We start from the raw sequence: 14,158 nt of genomic DNA, 5'->3' as shown, positions 1-14,158 counted from the left end.
TCATTATTATGAATTATTTAGGTTATGATAAAAATATTAATAAAGACTACTTTATACTAAAAGACCGGCTAATTTCCTTAATTCTTTATGAATAAGAATAATTGAATCTTTGATAACACATCTTTAGTGCATTTAGGCCACTGATGCTGTGGAAGAAACGCTGAGCTGAAAGTGATCACTTTGACCACCATTTGATATGAATTTTAATATTTACATTCCATTATTAAAGTAGTTGAAAAGTCTATTAATTTATTTATTATAACCTAAATAATTCATAACAATCAAAATTATTAGATGTGAATATCTACTAAGCGAAGCGTTAAAGACGTAACTTTTAGAATTTTTTTCTTCTTTTGAGATCTCAAATTCATATTTTCACTTAGGACAGTGAACCCTGAAACATCCTGTATATGTAAGTATTTTCCATAATGTATGATATTATTATTATTATAATAATATGATAACTTATTATTACCAAAATAATATAAATGATATTTTGGATGGAAATATATCACTGCAAAAGTAGGATTATTTTTATAGCAGCGGACTGTATTTCAAGTTAAAGGTAAGTGCTAACAATGTTCTTATATAAACAAATTCGATTAAAAGAGGTATTGGTTGTATTCTAAATAATAATTTAAAAATTTACAGAACATATAATAATATTGATTTAATAAAGTAATATACCGATGTGTTTGAATAAGTGTTATAATAAATCTGTCCTTGTTGATTTAGTAATATATTTCACTCTATTACAGTTTTATTTTTTTCTATACCGAGTCCTATGGGACAATTGGTATTGCTTCCTATGTTGGGTTTTGATGGCAATATAGGCGTGGATAATACTGAAAATAAAGGAATGTTTTTCTAATCAGAGCTAGTTTTAAATTAGAGTTTTATAACATGTTTTGAGATAAAAATTGTTTATAGTCATAACATAATAAATATTTTCTATTGACATTAATGAAGTAATGAAATGATATTTTTAAAAAAAATTAATTATGAGAGATAGTTGACCGTGGATGACTTGTAAGAGGAGAAGATGGTTGGGATGCATTCAAAATGAAACACAAATAAGTCAATGTAACTTATTTAATTGTGCCAACGATTCGGCTAGAGTTTCTAACCGATGATAGAGAACAGAACAAGATAACAACCAATGAATATAGAAAATAAAAAATAAAATATAAACAGAATGACATAAAGTGAATAATTTTACAGAATGGAATTAATAAAATGTATACATAGGTAATTGAACAAGTAGGTAAAATAACATAATTAAGGAAATAAAATAAAAATGAAGTTTTAAAATGAAAAGATGTATGAATATATTAGTTATTAATAATTTAAAACTTGAAATATGGAAAGAAAAATAAAGTTGAGAGAAAGAATATATATGTAACCATAATAATTGATAAAGAGGCAAAATATAAGTAAAGTTTAATAAAAGAAATGAATAGAAGAAAAAAAAATTATTTTGAAAACAACAATAATAATATATGGTGAACATAACTAATAACGTGAGTAAGGAAAATGAGAAAAGAAGGGGTGCTAAAATAAAGATAGGGGAAAAAAGAGAATAAAATAAACCTGTTAGCTTGAAAATATATGTTTATATATATATATTTTTTTTTTTTTATTATTATTTTTCTTATCACTCCGTAGTCGTATATGTCACTGCCTAGAATAAGACTTTTTTTATAATATAGAATTTTCTATAATATCTATATCACGAAAAATATTTACATGTCTGATTGGAAAACAAAAACATTTTGATTTTTGTTTTTATAACTAAACGACACAAAACTTACAAAAATAGAATGGTTCTATAAACAGATTTCACTCTATTACAGAATAATTAATACCTAACATTAGTCAAGAGATAGTACATCGATGACCAACAATCATATATTTATATGCTACAAAATTTGCCATCCCACTGCCTGGAACCAGAGATGGGAAAAAATTAGTTATAGTTGAAACTAATAGTTAAAATTGCCATGGATACCACATTTACTTATCAATGGTTCATTCATGAATTAGGACCGTATCTATGGTAATTTCAGCTATTAATTTCAACTACAGCCAATTTTTGCCCATCTCTGCCTGGAACCAGAGATGGGAAAAAATTAGCTATAGTTGAAACTAATAGTTAAAATTGCCATGGATACCACATTTACTTATCAATGGTTCATTCATAAATTAGGACCGTATCTATGGTAATTTCAGCTATTAATTTCAACTACAGCCAATTTTTGCCCATCTCTGCCTGGAACCAGAGATGGGAAAAAATTAGCTATAGTTGAAACTAATAGTTAAAATTGCCATGGATACCACATTTACTTATCAATGGTTCATTCATAAATTAGGACCGTATCTATGGTAATTTCAGCTATTAATTTCAACTACAGCCAATTTTTGCCCATCTCTGCCTGGAACCAGAGATGGGAAAAAATTAGGTATAGTTGAAACTAATAGTTAAAATTGCCATGGATACCACATTTACTTATCAATGGTTCATTCATAAATTAGGACCGTATCTATGGTAATTTCAGCTATTAATTTCAACTACAGCCAATTTTTGCCCATCTCTGCCTGGAACCAGAGATGGGAAAAAATTAGGTATAGTTGAAACTAATAGTTAAAATTGCCATGGATACCACATTTACTTATCAATGGTTCATTCATAAATTAGGACCGTATCTATGGTAATTTCAGCTATTAATTTCAACTACAGCCAATTTTTGCCCATCTCTGCCTGGAACCCACTCCAAGTTAGGAGGAACTCCATGTCTAGATCAGCATTTCTGGAATTCTATGAACTCATAGGGTCAAATAAAGCTATGTAACAATTCAACTATTGATTTCATTTCCGAGAACCAGCTTAGTCTCACCTGCTTTATCCATTGCTGGATATTTATGATATGTAACACTTCGACAGATGTAAACTTAAAATATCTAATTAAAAAGTTAAATACTTATTAAAAAAAACTTTGTAGAGATTTTAATAAGAAATAAACAATTTGCTGAGTGTTGCGTGCAAAAGGACACCTTGAGTAAACTAAAAATAGATTAGTAACCCTTAGGTTTGATCAAGTTACACAATCCAATCAATTGCACAACGTTTTGTAATATACCAGGTCGTCACGGATCATACTGTTCATAAAATTAAACCAGACTCACTTGTCACGATGGAAGAAAAATATGAACTTTGTTATTAGAAATAGGTCTCTAGAGGATGATAGACATGTTTATAAAATCTGTAATATCATGAACTTTGTTTTCAATTAAACTGTTACTAGCTAAGATCCGTGGGTTTGTTGACAGTGAGTGTAGACATAATTTTACTTTTGAAACATTCACCTTCATACTGGAACATGTTTCGAACAGTTCTATTCGCTGATGAATTATTAATTACTTACAAGGCCGAAAATAATTTACTTTATTTAATAAAAATATATCTATAAATAGTTTTTTTGTATCAATTTTCAAAATTTCATTGAAAAATATATGATTTTTTACAAGTTATTAAGTTTTTTTTTGTATACCACATCATTTCAACTTGTGTCAAAAAACGAAGGTATTTTAAGAATGTCAGTGTAAACAATTATCAGGTGAATACGCGTTAAAATATCTAGGAGTCTTATCAAAAATACGTAATAAGAAGAAAAAATTTCTTGTGTGAAAAAAATGTTAAAGCTAATAACAAGATTGAAATGATTAACGAATTTTTAAGGGTTGTTATATCGTATTTGGTAGTTTACAATACATTTTTTCCAACTATCCCTTAGTTTAACGATAATTATAGTAATTGAAATCATTATTTGTTTAAACGATTTTTTATTTATTTTATATTTCATATTTTATTTTGTTAAAAATTTGTCTATAGACAAATCCTTTTCATCAAAACGGTCTGTAAATGTCATAAATTTAGCTCCTAATTTGCACAACTGTACAAATAAATATTAATTTATAAATAAAGGAAATTTATAAATTTCGAAACAAAAAAGAAGAAATTACTTGATTAATACAAGTTACTTTGTAGAAAATTTTGCTTGGAATAAACTCCCAATGACTAGTTACTTTTTTTTAAATTCATAATTCATGAAAAATTTCTTTAATTTATAAAACATTTCACAAAGTTCATAAACCTTATTTAAATCTATAACGTTCCAAACTTCAATTTTAAATAGTACCATTTTATGTTGTCAGTATTAGATAGCATATTGTAAATACAACCTTTGAGCATACCATTATAAACATCGCGATTACTTTATCTTTATCCTTATTATATTATGAAGGCCTTTGGTTTTGCTCCGGGATAAACTGGTCAGTTTCAACTTAGGAAGGTGTACGTACGCGCTATGTGTCGATAATCTTTCGGTTTCTTTGTTTAAAAGGATCTTTAGATAACGGTGGCAGCTGCTTCTAGTTGGGTAAGTAAAATTTTGAGGGCATTTAATCTATTGTGAGGACATTTTAAACATATACCAGTATTAATTTTTTTTTTATTTGAACCATTATTATCGAACAAGAAACAGAATTTCAGATTATTTATTAGATGAATTGCAATTTGATTAACCCAGTAGCCCATCATAGATTCATATAGCGACTTATACCTTTATTAGGTATACTATATAGTATATAGTATATAGTATAATATAATAGTAGTATAATATATATTATAATATAGTAGTATAATATATAGTATAGAGGTACCTTATTTTTAGGTATATGTATACACATATACCTAAAAATAGATTATATTTATTTTGATAATAAAAATGATTTTCGTAGGTGTAAAAGATTCCAATATATATTTTGTTTTTACTTATGATAATTCAATTCTTCAACATTTCAATTTCATAACTCAATCAACAATCAATTATATCATGTAAACATACACTGCCGGTCAACGTTAAAGACCACTATATCTGTAATAAAATTCCATAAATATAAAAGAAACAGTTTTAGGTTCGTTATAATAAAAATAGCGGTCGATTAGATGTTCCTACAGTTTACAAAGAAAGAGGAAAAATCCTCGATGCTATTAGAGTTGATATTCGGAATTAGACTTTAAACCCAAAGTGGCTAGACAAGCCGTATTGAATTGACAAAACAGATATTTTACTATTTGTTATTTGTTGATATAATAAATAACTAATTCAAATAATAAATCATTGTATAATAATCTACAATATTTTAATTTTATTTCTCTAAAATTGATTTTCGTTTGAAATAAAATTTCACTAGAAAAATATTGTTGATTGAATTTAAGTCTTCTTTTTTTCAACCAACTTTATTCACGTCTTTTGAATAAACTTTTATAATTTGACCTGAATAATTAAAAGTTTTTCAAAGTAATAGAAAAAAACTTTATCACAGCAGTGTAGAAGTAACTGTAATAAACAATAGTCATGACTATGCAAACAATAAAATTGCGAAATGTCGCCTCAATATAGTTGTATTATTGACTGATCCTCAAGATTCACAAAAATATATATGGTCAAGAAAAAAGTTTTCAATATACATATTTATATTTTTCTTGCTATGTGATGATTCAAAAGAAGGAGATTTTATTGTTTAATTGTAGCATGCCCATGCCTATTAATATAAGGCATTTTATATGCATTACGAGTTATATATTTATTGGTTCGAATTATGAATATAATTTTTATATGTAATTAATAAAAACAATAAAATTAAATTAAAAAAAAAATCAAAACAATAAAAAAAATATGATTAAAATAGAATGTAAAAGATAATAATAAAAAAATCATCAAAGTACAATAAGATAACTTGGGCGGATAAAATAATACAGTGAAGTACAGAATACATTACCAATAATAATTAAATAAATAATAAAATACAAGATAAAATTAATCTGCCTTCCTACATTCATCAGTTAATAATTTAGTCTATTTTTAAACAAACTCTTTTTTTATCAGTCTTGGTTCTGTATAACATATTTTGATAACAGTTTTACATGGAAGTACATGTAGTAAGTTATTATAAAAAAAATTGTTGTCGTTTATTTTCCTCATTTTTTGTTGTTTTTTTTCATGCATTCTCAACCAAATATTTATCACATTTTTCTTTTACACTAACTTAGTTAATTAAATTATATCTACAATTTTTTTACTACCTTTTCCTTTTACAATCAATTATTGTCTATACACTAAATACAATATATTTTTACTATTTACTTTTCCTGTTTAACAAGTTTATTCTCTTTTACAATTTCATTCTATTTTACAATTTAGTCCATTTATTTTTAATTTATTTTTTTACTATTTTATTCTGCCCATTTAACTCTCACTTACTTCCCACTATAGTAATCTGCAACCCACGTTCGGTACGTCAAACAAATAAAAAAAAAATTATCATTAGTTAGAAATATAAAAACAAATAAAATACTTAATAGACGCAGCAGTAGACCAGTAGAAAATAAATAAATAAATTAGAAAAAACTAATAGATAGACTTTAAAAAAAAAGTTAGTTAGTGGAAATAATTAAATGAATAAATAAGTTAAAACCCAAATAAACAATTTGTTATATTTTTATTATATTATAAAAATTGTTATACACACACACATTTAAATATATATATATTTCTCTTTATGGTAACCCCATAAAGAGATAATTTATTTCCTTTATACATGTTCCACGCCATGAAAGGCAAACTACATATATTATATGTTCATAATACAAAAGATTTGAGTATATATAATTAGTTATATTGTTTATAACATTTTAAAAAAATAAAACAACAAAACAAACACATAATGAAAATAAAGCAGGAAAAATAAAAATAAAGAAAAATCAACAAACACAACAAGAGGTTTTAGATTGCCCTTCTATAATTAGTCAGCTGGTCAAAGTCAATTTCTTTTATGAATTTTAGCAAGTCTGTCTTAAATTTAGTAAAAAGTATGTGTTCTGGTTCAAGCCAATTTCCTTGTTTTAGTATTACATCTTGTATTAGCTGAACTCTTTGTCGGTCATGGAGTTCACATTCCTAAAGTATATGTTTGAAATTGTGCACTTTTCCTTCTTCGTCACACTTGTCAGTGGACATAATATTAAATCTTTTTAAGTAATATTTTGTGTTACCATGTTCTGTAAGGAATTGTGTCAATGAGTGATCAAATTCAAATTTATAATTATATTTATATGATATTTTCAAATTTTTGAGTTTTTAAAATTTCATTTATGCTGATTCATCTTATCCTTTATATTTTGCGACTTCTCTGCTATATAAAATATTCCATTGGATTCTTTAAAACTAATTTTGTATATTACATTGTGTTTATCGTTTTATATTTTATCCTTCATGTTTGTTATAAATTGTTATTTTTATTATAAACAACGAAGTTAAAATATACTTGGTCATATTTCAAAAATACATTTATAATTTTATTAGTCATCCCAAAGTTATATTTTAATTTATGCCAATGTTCAATTTCTCTTATGATTTCTTTTATGTTTCTGAGAATTTGTAAAATTAAAAATAAAGAAAAAATATTGAGGAAGTTAAGGTGCCACCTGTGCGGAAGTAATGTAGTAAAAAAAAATTTATATAAAAAATAATAATGCATACAACGTACTAGTATTGTAGTCAAGGTTATAAAAAAATAAAATAAATTATAGCTTTTTTTTTAACTCAATAAAAAGATATCCTGTAGAAGAAGCACTGAAAAAATAAAGTAAGTAATAGAACGATTATAATTATTAAATCAATTTATTATTTAATTTAGTTTATTGATGATCAAGAATGTTGGTTATTTTCTCTCTCTCTTTGAAACAAAAAACAATAAAAGACAAAAAATTATTATTAAGAATACAAATATATTAGGTTAAACAGAACACCAGGAATAATAATGTGTAAGTATTCAATAAACATAAATAACATATTTGGCCTAGTTACATTTAAATCTCATATCCATACTTAACATACAAATTTTTTTACAAAATGTTTTTAATGTGTACCTTACCCAGTATCCTAAAACGGCACACTCCACAGAAGGTGAATGCAATTTAATCTAATTATACAAAACTGACAAAGATATGTTTATTTTATTTCTAATATCGCCATTCAGAAAAAATAATGATATATCTTAAATAATACAGTATTGATTTAGGCTGAAGTAATAATAATAATATTCTTCATTTATTCTGGGATTGATCCCTTTAGAATAATATATAGGCGTCAAAATCAGGCTTTAGAGCCTGGGAACAAAATACAAAATAAAAATAAAATTATAAAACGTAATAAAATATAATGAAATAATGAATTTTAAAAGATAACTTGAACAACAATAATTAACAGAATATTTAAAATAAGAAAAGAACAAATAAAATAAAACCGTATGTCATATCATAAAACATAAGATGGCTAACACTCCTGAAAATAAATAAAAAGACACATCAAATATAATTAAAATAAAGATAATAAAAGAAAAGGTGAAATTTCTGCTAATATACATATTTATAATTATAAACTAAAATCTGAAACATTAAATATATAAAACATATAAACCTTATTTAAACTTTCAATTGTCATTCTTCCGGAATAGGATGGACCGAAGGTAGTCAAAGATACAGGATTTGAAGATTGGAAGGGTATTTGAACTACGAACAACGGGAGGGAATACAATTCCATAGGGAAGAGGAACGAATGAGGAAATATCTACCAAAAAGTAGTGCATTAAAAGCAAATAGTCAAAAAAAAAAAATTAGTCGACAACTTATAGCATAGATTATTGTTACAGTATTTTTATTAAACCAAAAATAGACAATCCATGGTTATTTTAATAAATTATACTATAACATTATACTTATTATAAATGTAGTTGAAGAACATTTATATAAAAAATAAAAATTACAAATTCTTAATTCATCTCTTTCATATGTCAATAATAATGTTTATAATAACGATAACCGAACATAAAAATAACCTTTAACATCATGTTATGAAATACATGGAAAATTTTAGAGATGAAAACAAAAATATATTATTTAGCTATAAATCTGTTAATTTGATGATCATGAGATTTTAATGGAAATGGTAAAGAAATATATTACTATGGCTTAACTTTACACATTTAAGAAATAGAATGCTTTAAAAAAATAAATTCATAGTATGGATAAACAACACCATGACACATGAGTAAAATATAGAAATATATTATCATCAACGTATAATAACGGGTGGTTTCTATGTATTTTTTATATAAAATAGAAATATATAGCAGAAACAGCGAATCATTCATGTAGACAATTCTTTTCAAATATAGAAAAATATATTGGGTACAAAACCTGACTAAATATATTTGCAACTACTATACATTTGAAAACATTCGAAATAAAATAAGGTCACTAAAGAGTGATTAACTCATTCGTACCTATGTAGAGGGATAAATGAAAATAATACTGAGAAAATTTCTTACTGCCCAACTTACATGAAATAATTATGAGGAACATTACAAACACTAATAAAAGGAAGTTAAACACCATTTTGGGTAGAAAGCATGTTTCCTAACATGTTTTTTTTTTCCTACGCCATTTTGTTTGGAACAGCCCAGTATAATTTAGCTTTGTTCACGGAACTCCTGTCAGTAATCAAGTCCGCCGTTGCCGCACATGTAAATATGTGATCGCCGGTTGTTGTTGTTGTTGGGTGGGGGTTTAGCTAAAACCCTGAGGTCATCAACGCCCATGTTTCGCACTTTATAATTCTATTACAAGATCTGAAATTCTTTAGATAATTACTAAATAAATTTAAATAATTACTTATTTTAGAATTATTTAATACATATAACAAAATTTCGCGTTTAAACCTTATTCAAAAGGTTATACCTTTTTTAAAAAAATTAAAACCATTTCTATGTTTTTCTGGTCATCATTTAGAGCATCCGACACACTCGATCCCACTCCCAATCTACGTAAGTTCATTGAATAGAAATGACATTCTTCAAATATGTGACTGGCTGTAAGTACACTGTTGCAGTATTGACATTTTGGCGGTGGTTGCTTATTTATGAGGTGTGGATGAGTTAAATTCGTATGACCTATTCTCAATCTGGCTACAGCTACCTCCTCTCTCTCTGATTGGAACGGTTTGATGTGCTCCATGGTTTAATCGTTTTTTTTTTTTTTCAATTTGCTAGGCGGACTTTTATTCCGTGATCACCGGTCATCTCACCATCTCCACACAGGACGCAGTCTGAAGACTCAGCCACTCCTATCCTCTTCAGGTGGTGCTGCAAATAGTCATGTCCAGTAGCCAACTTGAAGCATGCGACTGCCACCGCTCTTGGTAAAGTCAATGGAGGGCGCCTCTTAGGATCTAGCAATGCCGCCCAGTTCTTGCCCCCACATTCTCCTCTACTCCTTTCCTCTGTTCTTTCAGTGATAGCGCTTCGGGCCATTTCTTTCGCTATGTCCATGGTGATAGAAAGAAGCGGCTGTGGTTGGCTAGTCCCCAACCGTGCAAGTCGATCTGCCTCCTCATTCCCAGGTATACCGCAATGGGATGGATTCCACTGCATTACCAATACTGTAAGTATTCCTTTTTTACTTTCTATAGATTTCTGGCATGCGAGAATTCTAACAGTATCCGAGGTCCAGACGCAATTGCCAGCAGTGCTGCCCTATAATCCGACAGCAGAACTATCTTCCTTGCGCAGGCGTGAGTAAGCTTTTCTAAAGCTAAAGTAATAGCAGCTACCTCTCCATCAAAGTTGGTAGCGTTTGCTCCAGCAGGTGCTAACAGTTAAACAGAACAAATGTTTCCTAACATATGTGATAAATCCTTTTCAATTTCTAAATTTTGTTTTGCATCCTTAACATTTCCTTTCAGACGAATCATTCATTCATAATCTTTAATTTTGCATAAATGATGTTCTTTCTACTTCTGAGGATTTGTAATTTTTGCTTAGCTTTTAGTATTTGGTAGTAAATATTACTATTATCGATATTCCTATTTTTTTAACCTTTTTTCTTAACATTATTTTTCATTATTCTATCGTTTTATTTTTTACCATTAATAAATTCATTCATACCAGAGATTATACTTTTCCAAATGTTTATTTATTTAAACAATATTTACACTACACACACACAAAAATCAACTTAATAAAAAAACAAAAATACATGTTATGCAAGTAGAATGCATTATACACTTATATATCGATCAATAATTATTAAAAAAGTCTATGTGATACAATAATTTAAAAAAAAAAATATTATATACAAATCAATATATAAAAATAATTTTTATTTTCGATGTTTCTTTTTTAATATAAAAGAAACCTTTCTACAAATGCAATAAGTATTTATAATTGCATAACGATAAAACTAATTGAAAATTAAATGTTGCAGCATATTATGACATATATAGTAATATAATTGATAGCTGGCATTGTATTATTATGTATAACACACATCCATATCTTCAAATTTGGAATAAAATGTATAAGGGGGTTATAAACCATAACAACACTGGCAGGGTTAATGCTTCTTAGTTAATAACTATATCTCTTTTTTTCATTCCAATACAGATTCGTGTGTCCATGTACATGTACTATTTTTTTCTGGCTTGTCACTCTTTGGTATTCTTCATCAAATCAGGACACTTTCTTAGTTGGCCTTTGGTGGCCAAGCATACCAACTGCCAGTTTCTCCATGGTTTCCTTACATGATTGCCACTGCTGATCCATATTATCAGCCTGATACAGATCTTTAACTCTGGTACCTGTGCATTATAGTCTCCAATGATAATCTTAACATCAGCTCTGGGACAGGAATCAATCCGTTGCTCCAGACTATCAAAAAAGGCATCTTTCTCATCATCTCCAGATGGTTCAGTCGGAGCATGGTCATTAATCATTGGGCTAATTGGTTCAAAGCCTATGACTAATTGACTCATATAAAGAAAAATATAAACATATATAATTATTAATATTACGAATTAAGTAGTAGTATAAATTTAGTAGGGTTAGTAAAATGAAATGAAACAAATACAATTTTATTACAAAGGAACACTAAAGAAGATATAAGGAATTAATTATTATTAACGAAACAGATCTTATGAGATGTGTTCTTTAACTAAAAAACAAAAACAAATTGATGATCGATAATAAATGAATGACGTCTGCTCGATGAAACTAATAACGTTTATTATTAAGATATTGTTGAGGATGAATGCCATGTTTTTAGATGATAGCCGTTGAATGATGGTAACGTGTCACTGTTGTAGAACCCAGTCATAAGCAGACTAAGTTGGAGGCTGTTGAGAGGCCTCAAAGTCGACTGACTATATAAACTTATGACTATGCAACAAGTATTCTATTATAAACAGCGTTTAATGCCGTAGTTACAAATAAACAGCGCACATAACTGTCCGGATATACAATATAATATCATAAATTACGAAAAATACAATTATCTGGTCCAAAAAACGTCTAGGTCTAGTTTTTTCATGTTCGGAACTACTTCGACATGTAATAATAAATATAAACAAATTTGTTTTATATCTACCTACCTTGTTACTAATTAGTCCGTGTATGTTAGATTTTCAAACACGGGACGTCACGATTAGGGCATTAGTATCTTCCTTTCCTTCTAATATCCTTCCTCACTTTTTTTCCACTTATTCGTCTACACAAAGTCTATACGGTATGGCCTTATAGGCAGTTGGAGAAATAATATCAATAACATTTCTTTCTGTCAATCGGAGCGCTGTGGAAGTAGAAAAAGGTTTACCGCCTTTGTTCTACGATCCATTTTGGACAACAAATATACAATTGTTGTTGTACAAAATGATTTTTAGAACTGATGAAACACTAAACTCTAGTGCGAAGGATTGTATCGATTTCAAAGTCGACGGCATATTGAATTCAAAACTAAACTACGTCTACTTCTTCTGTTAAAATAATCTTAGAAAACAGAGGAAGCAAAAAATCTATCCATAATCTTATAATAATAATATATCTTCAGAGAAGAGAAAGAAATGCTTTATTCATTCATGCAGCTCAAATACATCGAGTTGCTACATTACACAGCATACTGATCAATCCGTGATCGGACATATATAAATTACATATTTTTATATGATATAATATAATAGAAAGAAAACATTTTTTTTTTTACTATAATTTATTTTATTTTTTTTACACACTAAATACAAGTTTTTCAATTTATTCCTTTTTTTCTTTCCCTTCCATTTCACAATTTTTATTTCATTTGATCGACAAATGCACTCTCCCGAATTCCCCCATATAAGAAATATTAAAATATTTTAATATTATATATTTACATTTTGAACGCCTTACCCTGCGCGTGCGTGGCACGAGATAAGCTGATCTCTTTTTTATATAAAAGTGTTTACAAAATACAATTTTTCAATATAAATAAAAGAAAAAGCAAATTAAAGAAATAAAATGTTATAAGTATCTAATGTTAAACTCATAAGATGTTTTCAATACTGGCTAATAGGGAAACGTTAATATGAATCCTCTAGGCTTCGTTGATAAATTCATTTTTCGTTGCATATTAAAATTCACCTTGTTCAGGTTATTATTATTATTTGCTGGAAAAGAAAATACGGAAATTTATGCGGTATTTTCCAGCGTTTCATTATCTACTACCCTCTGTGGAAAAAGTACTCATCTCTTTATTCAACTACACCAATTATTATTTTGTTACAGAGTGAGAGACCAGAATATCAAATACTGTAGAAAAAAAGTGATTGTTGGAATATATAAACAACAAAATTTTTTTTACAAACTTTGTGCTATTGTACCAAGTTTTGTTGTGTCACGAATATAACACCGAAGCGAGCGACATTTGTTCCGCTGGCGAAAGTTTGGCCATCAATTCACTAGGGAATACCGGCTTGTTATGCGACTCTAACGCGATAACTACTGTTACCTGTTAATTGGCGTGCACGAAAATGACCAATTTTAATTGGAGCCGGAACATTTCGGTTGGATACGTAGCCCTTGGTATTATTACGTATAAAACACAGCCAGATCTTCAAATTTGGAGAAGATGCATAATGGGGCTCAACACTTTACCACTGTGGTCCTCCAAAACAATACCGCTAGCGACAAGGAATATGGTATTTTCTTTTTTCAGTCAAATTCAAATGTTATT

At 28.0% G+C, this 14,158-nt stretch overlaps 1 protein-coding gene across 1 annotated transcript; it reads right to left on the bottom strand.

Annotated features, from left to right (window-relative positions):
* Positions 1-10,158: 10,158 nt before the first annotated feature.
* On the bottom strand, positions 10,159-10,551 carry LOC136797304 (uncharacterized). The gene has a single exon (XM_067053517.1). The coding sequence runs from the start codon at positions 10,549-10,551 to the stop codon at positions 10,159-10,161; it is 393 nt and encodes a 130-aa protein (XP_066909618.1).
* Between the last annotated feature and the right edge of the window lie 3,607 nt (positions 10,552-14,158).

Source organism: Halyomorpha halys, unplaced genomic scaffold, assembly GCF_000696795.3.
Source record: "Halyomorpha halys isolate HHAL.00 unplaced genomic scaffold, Hhal_1.1 Scaffold55.1, whole genome shotgun sequence".
Lineage (NCBI taxonomy): Eukaryota > Metazoa > Arthropoda > Insecta > Hemiptera > Pentatomidae > Halyomorpha > Halyomorpha halys.
This window is presented reverse-complemented; position numbering and strand designations above follow the sequence as displayed.

Bases quoted from the DNA above. Each gene is read 5' to 3' on its own strand.
- LOC136797304 (XM_067053517.1), bottom strand. From the start codon at position 10,551: ATGCAGTGGAATCCATCCCATTGCGGTATACCTGGGAATGAGGAGGCA.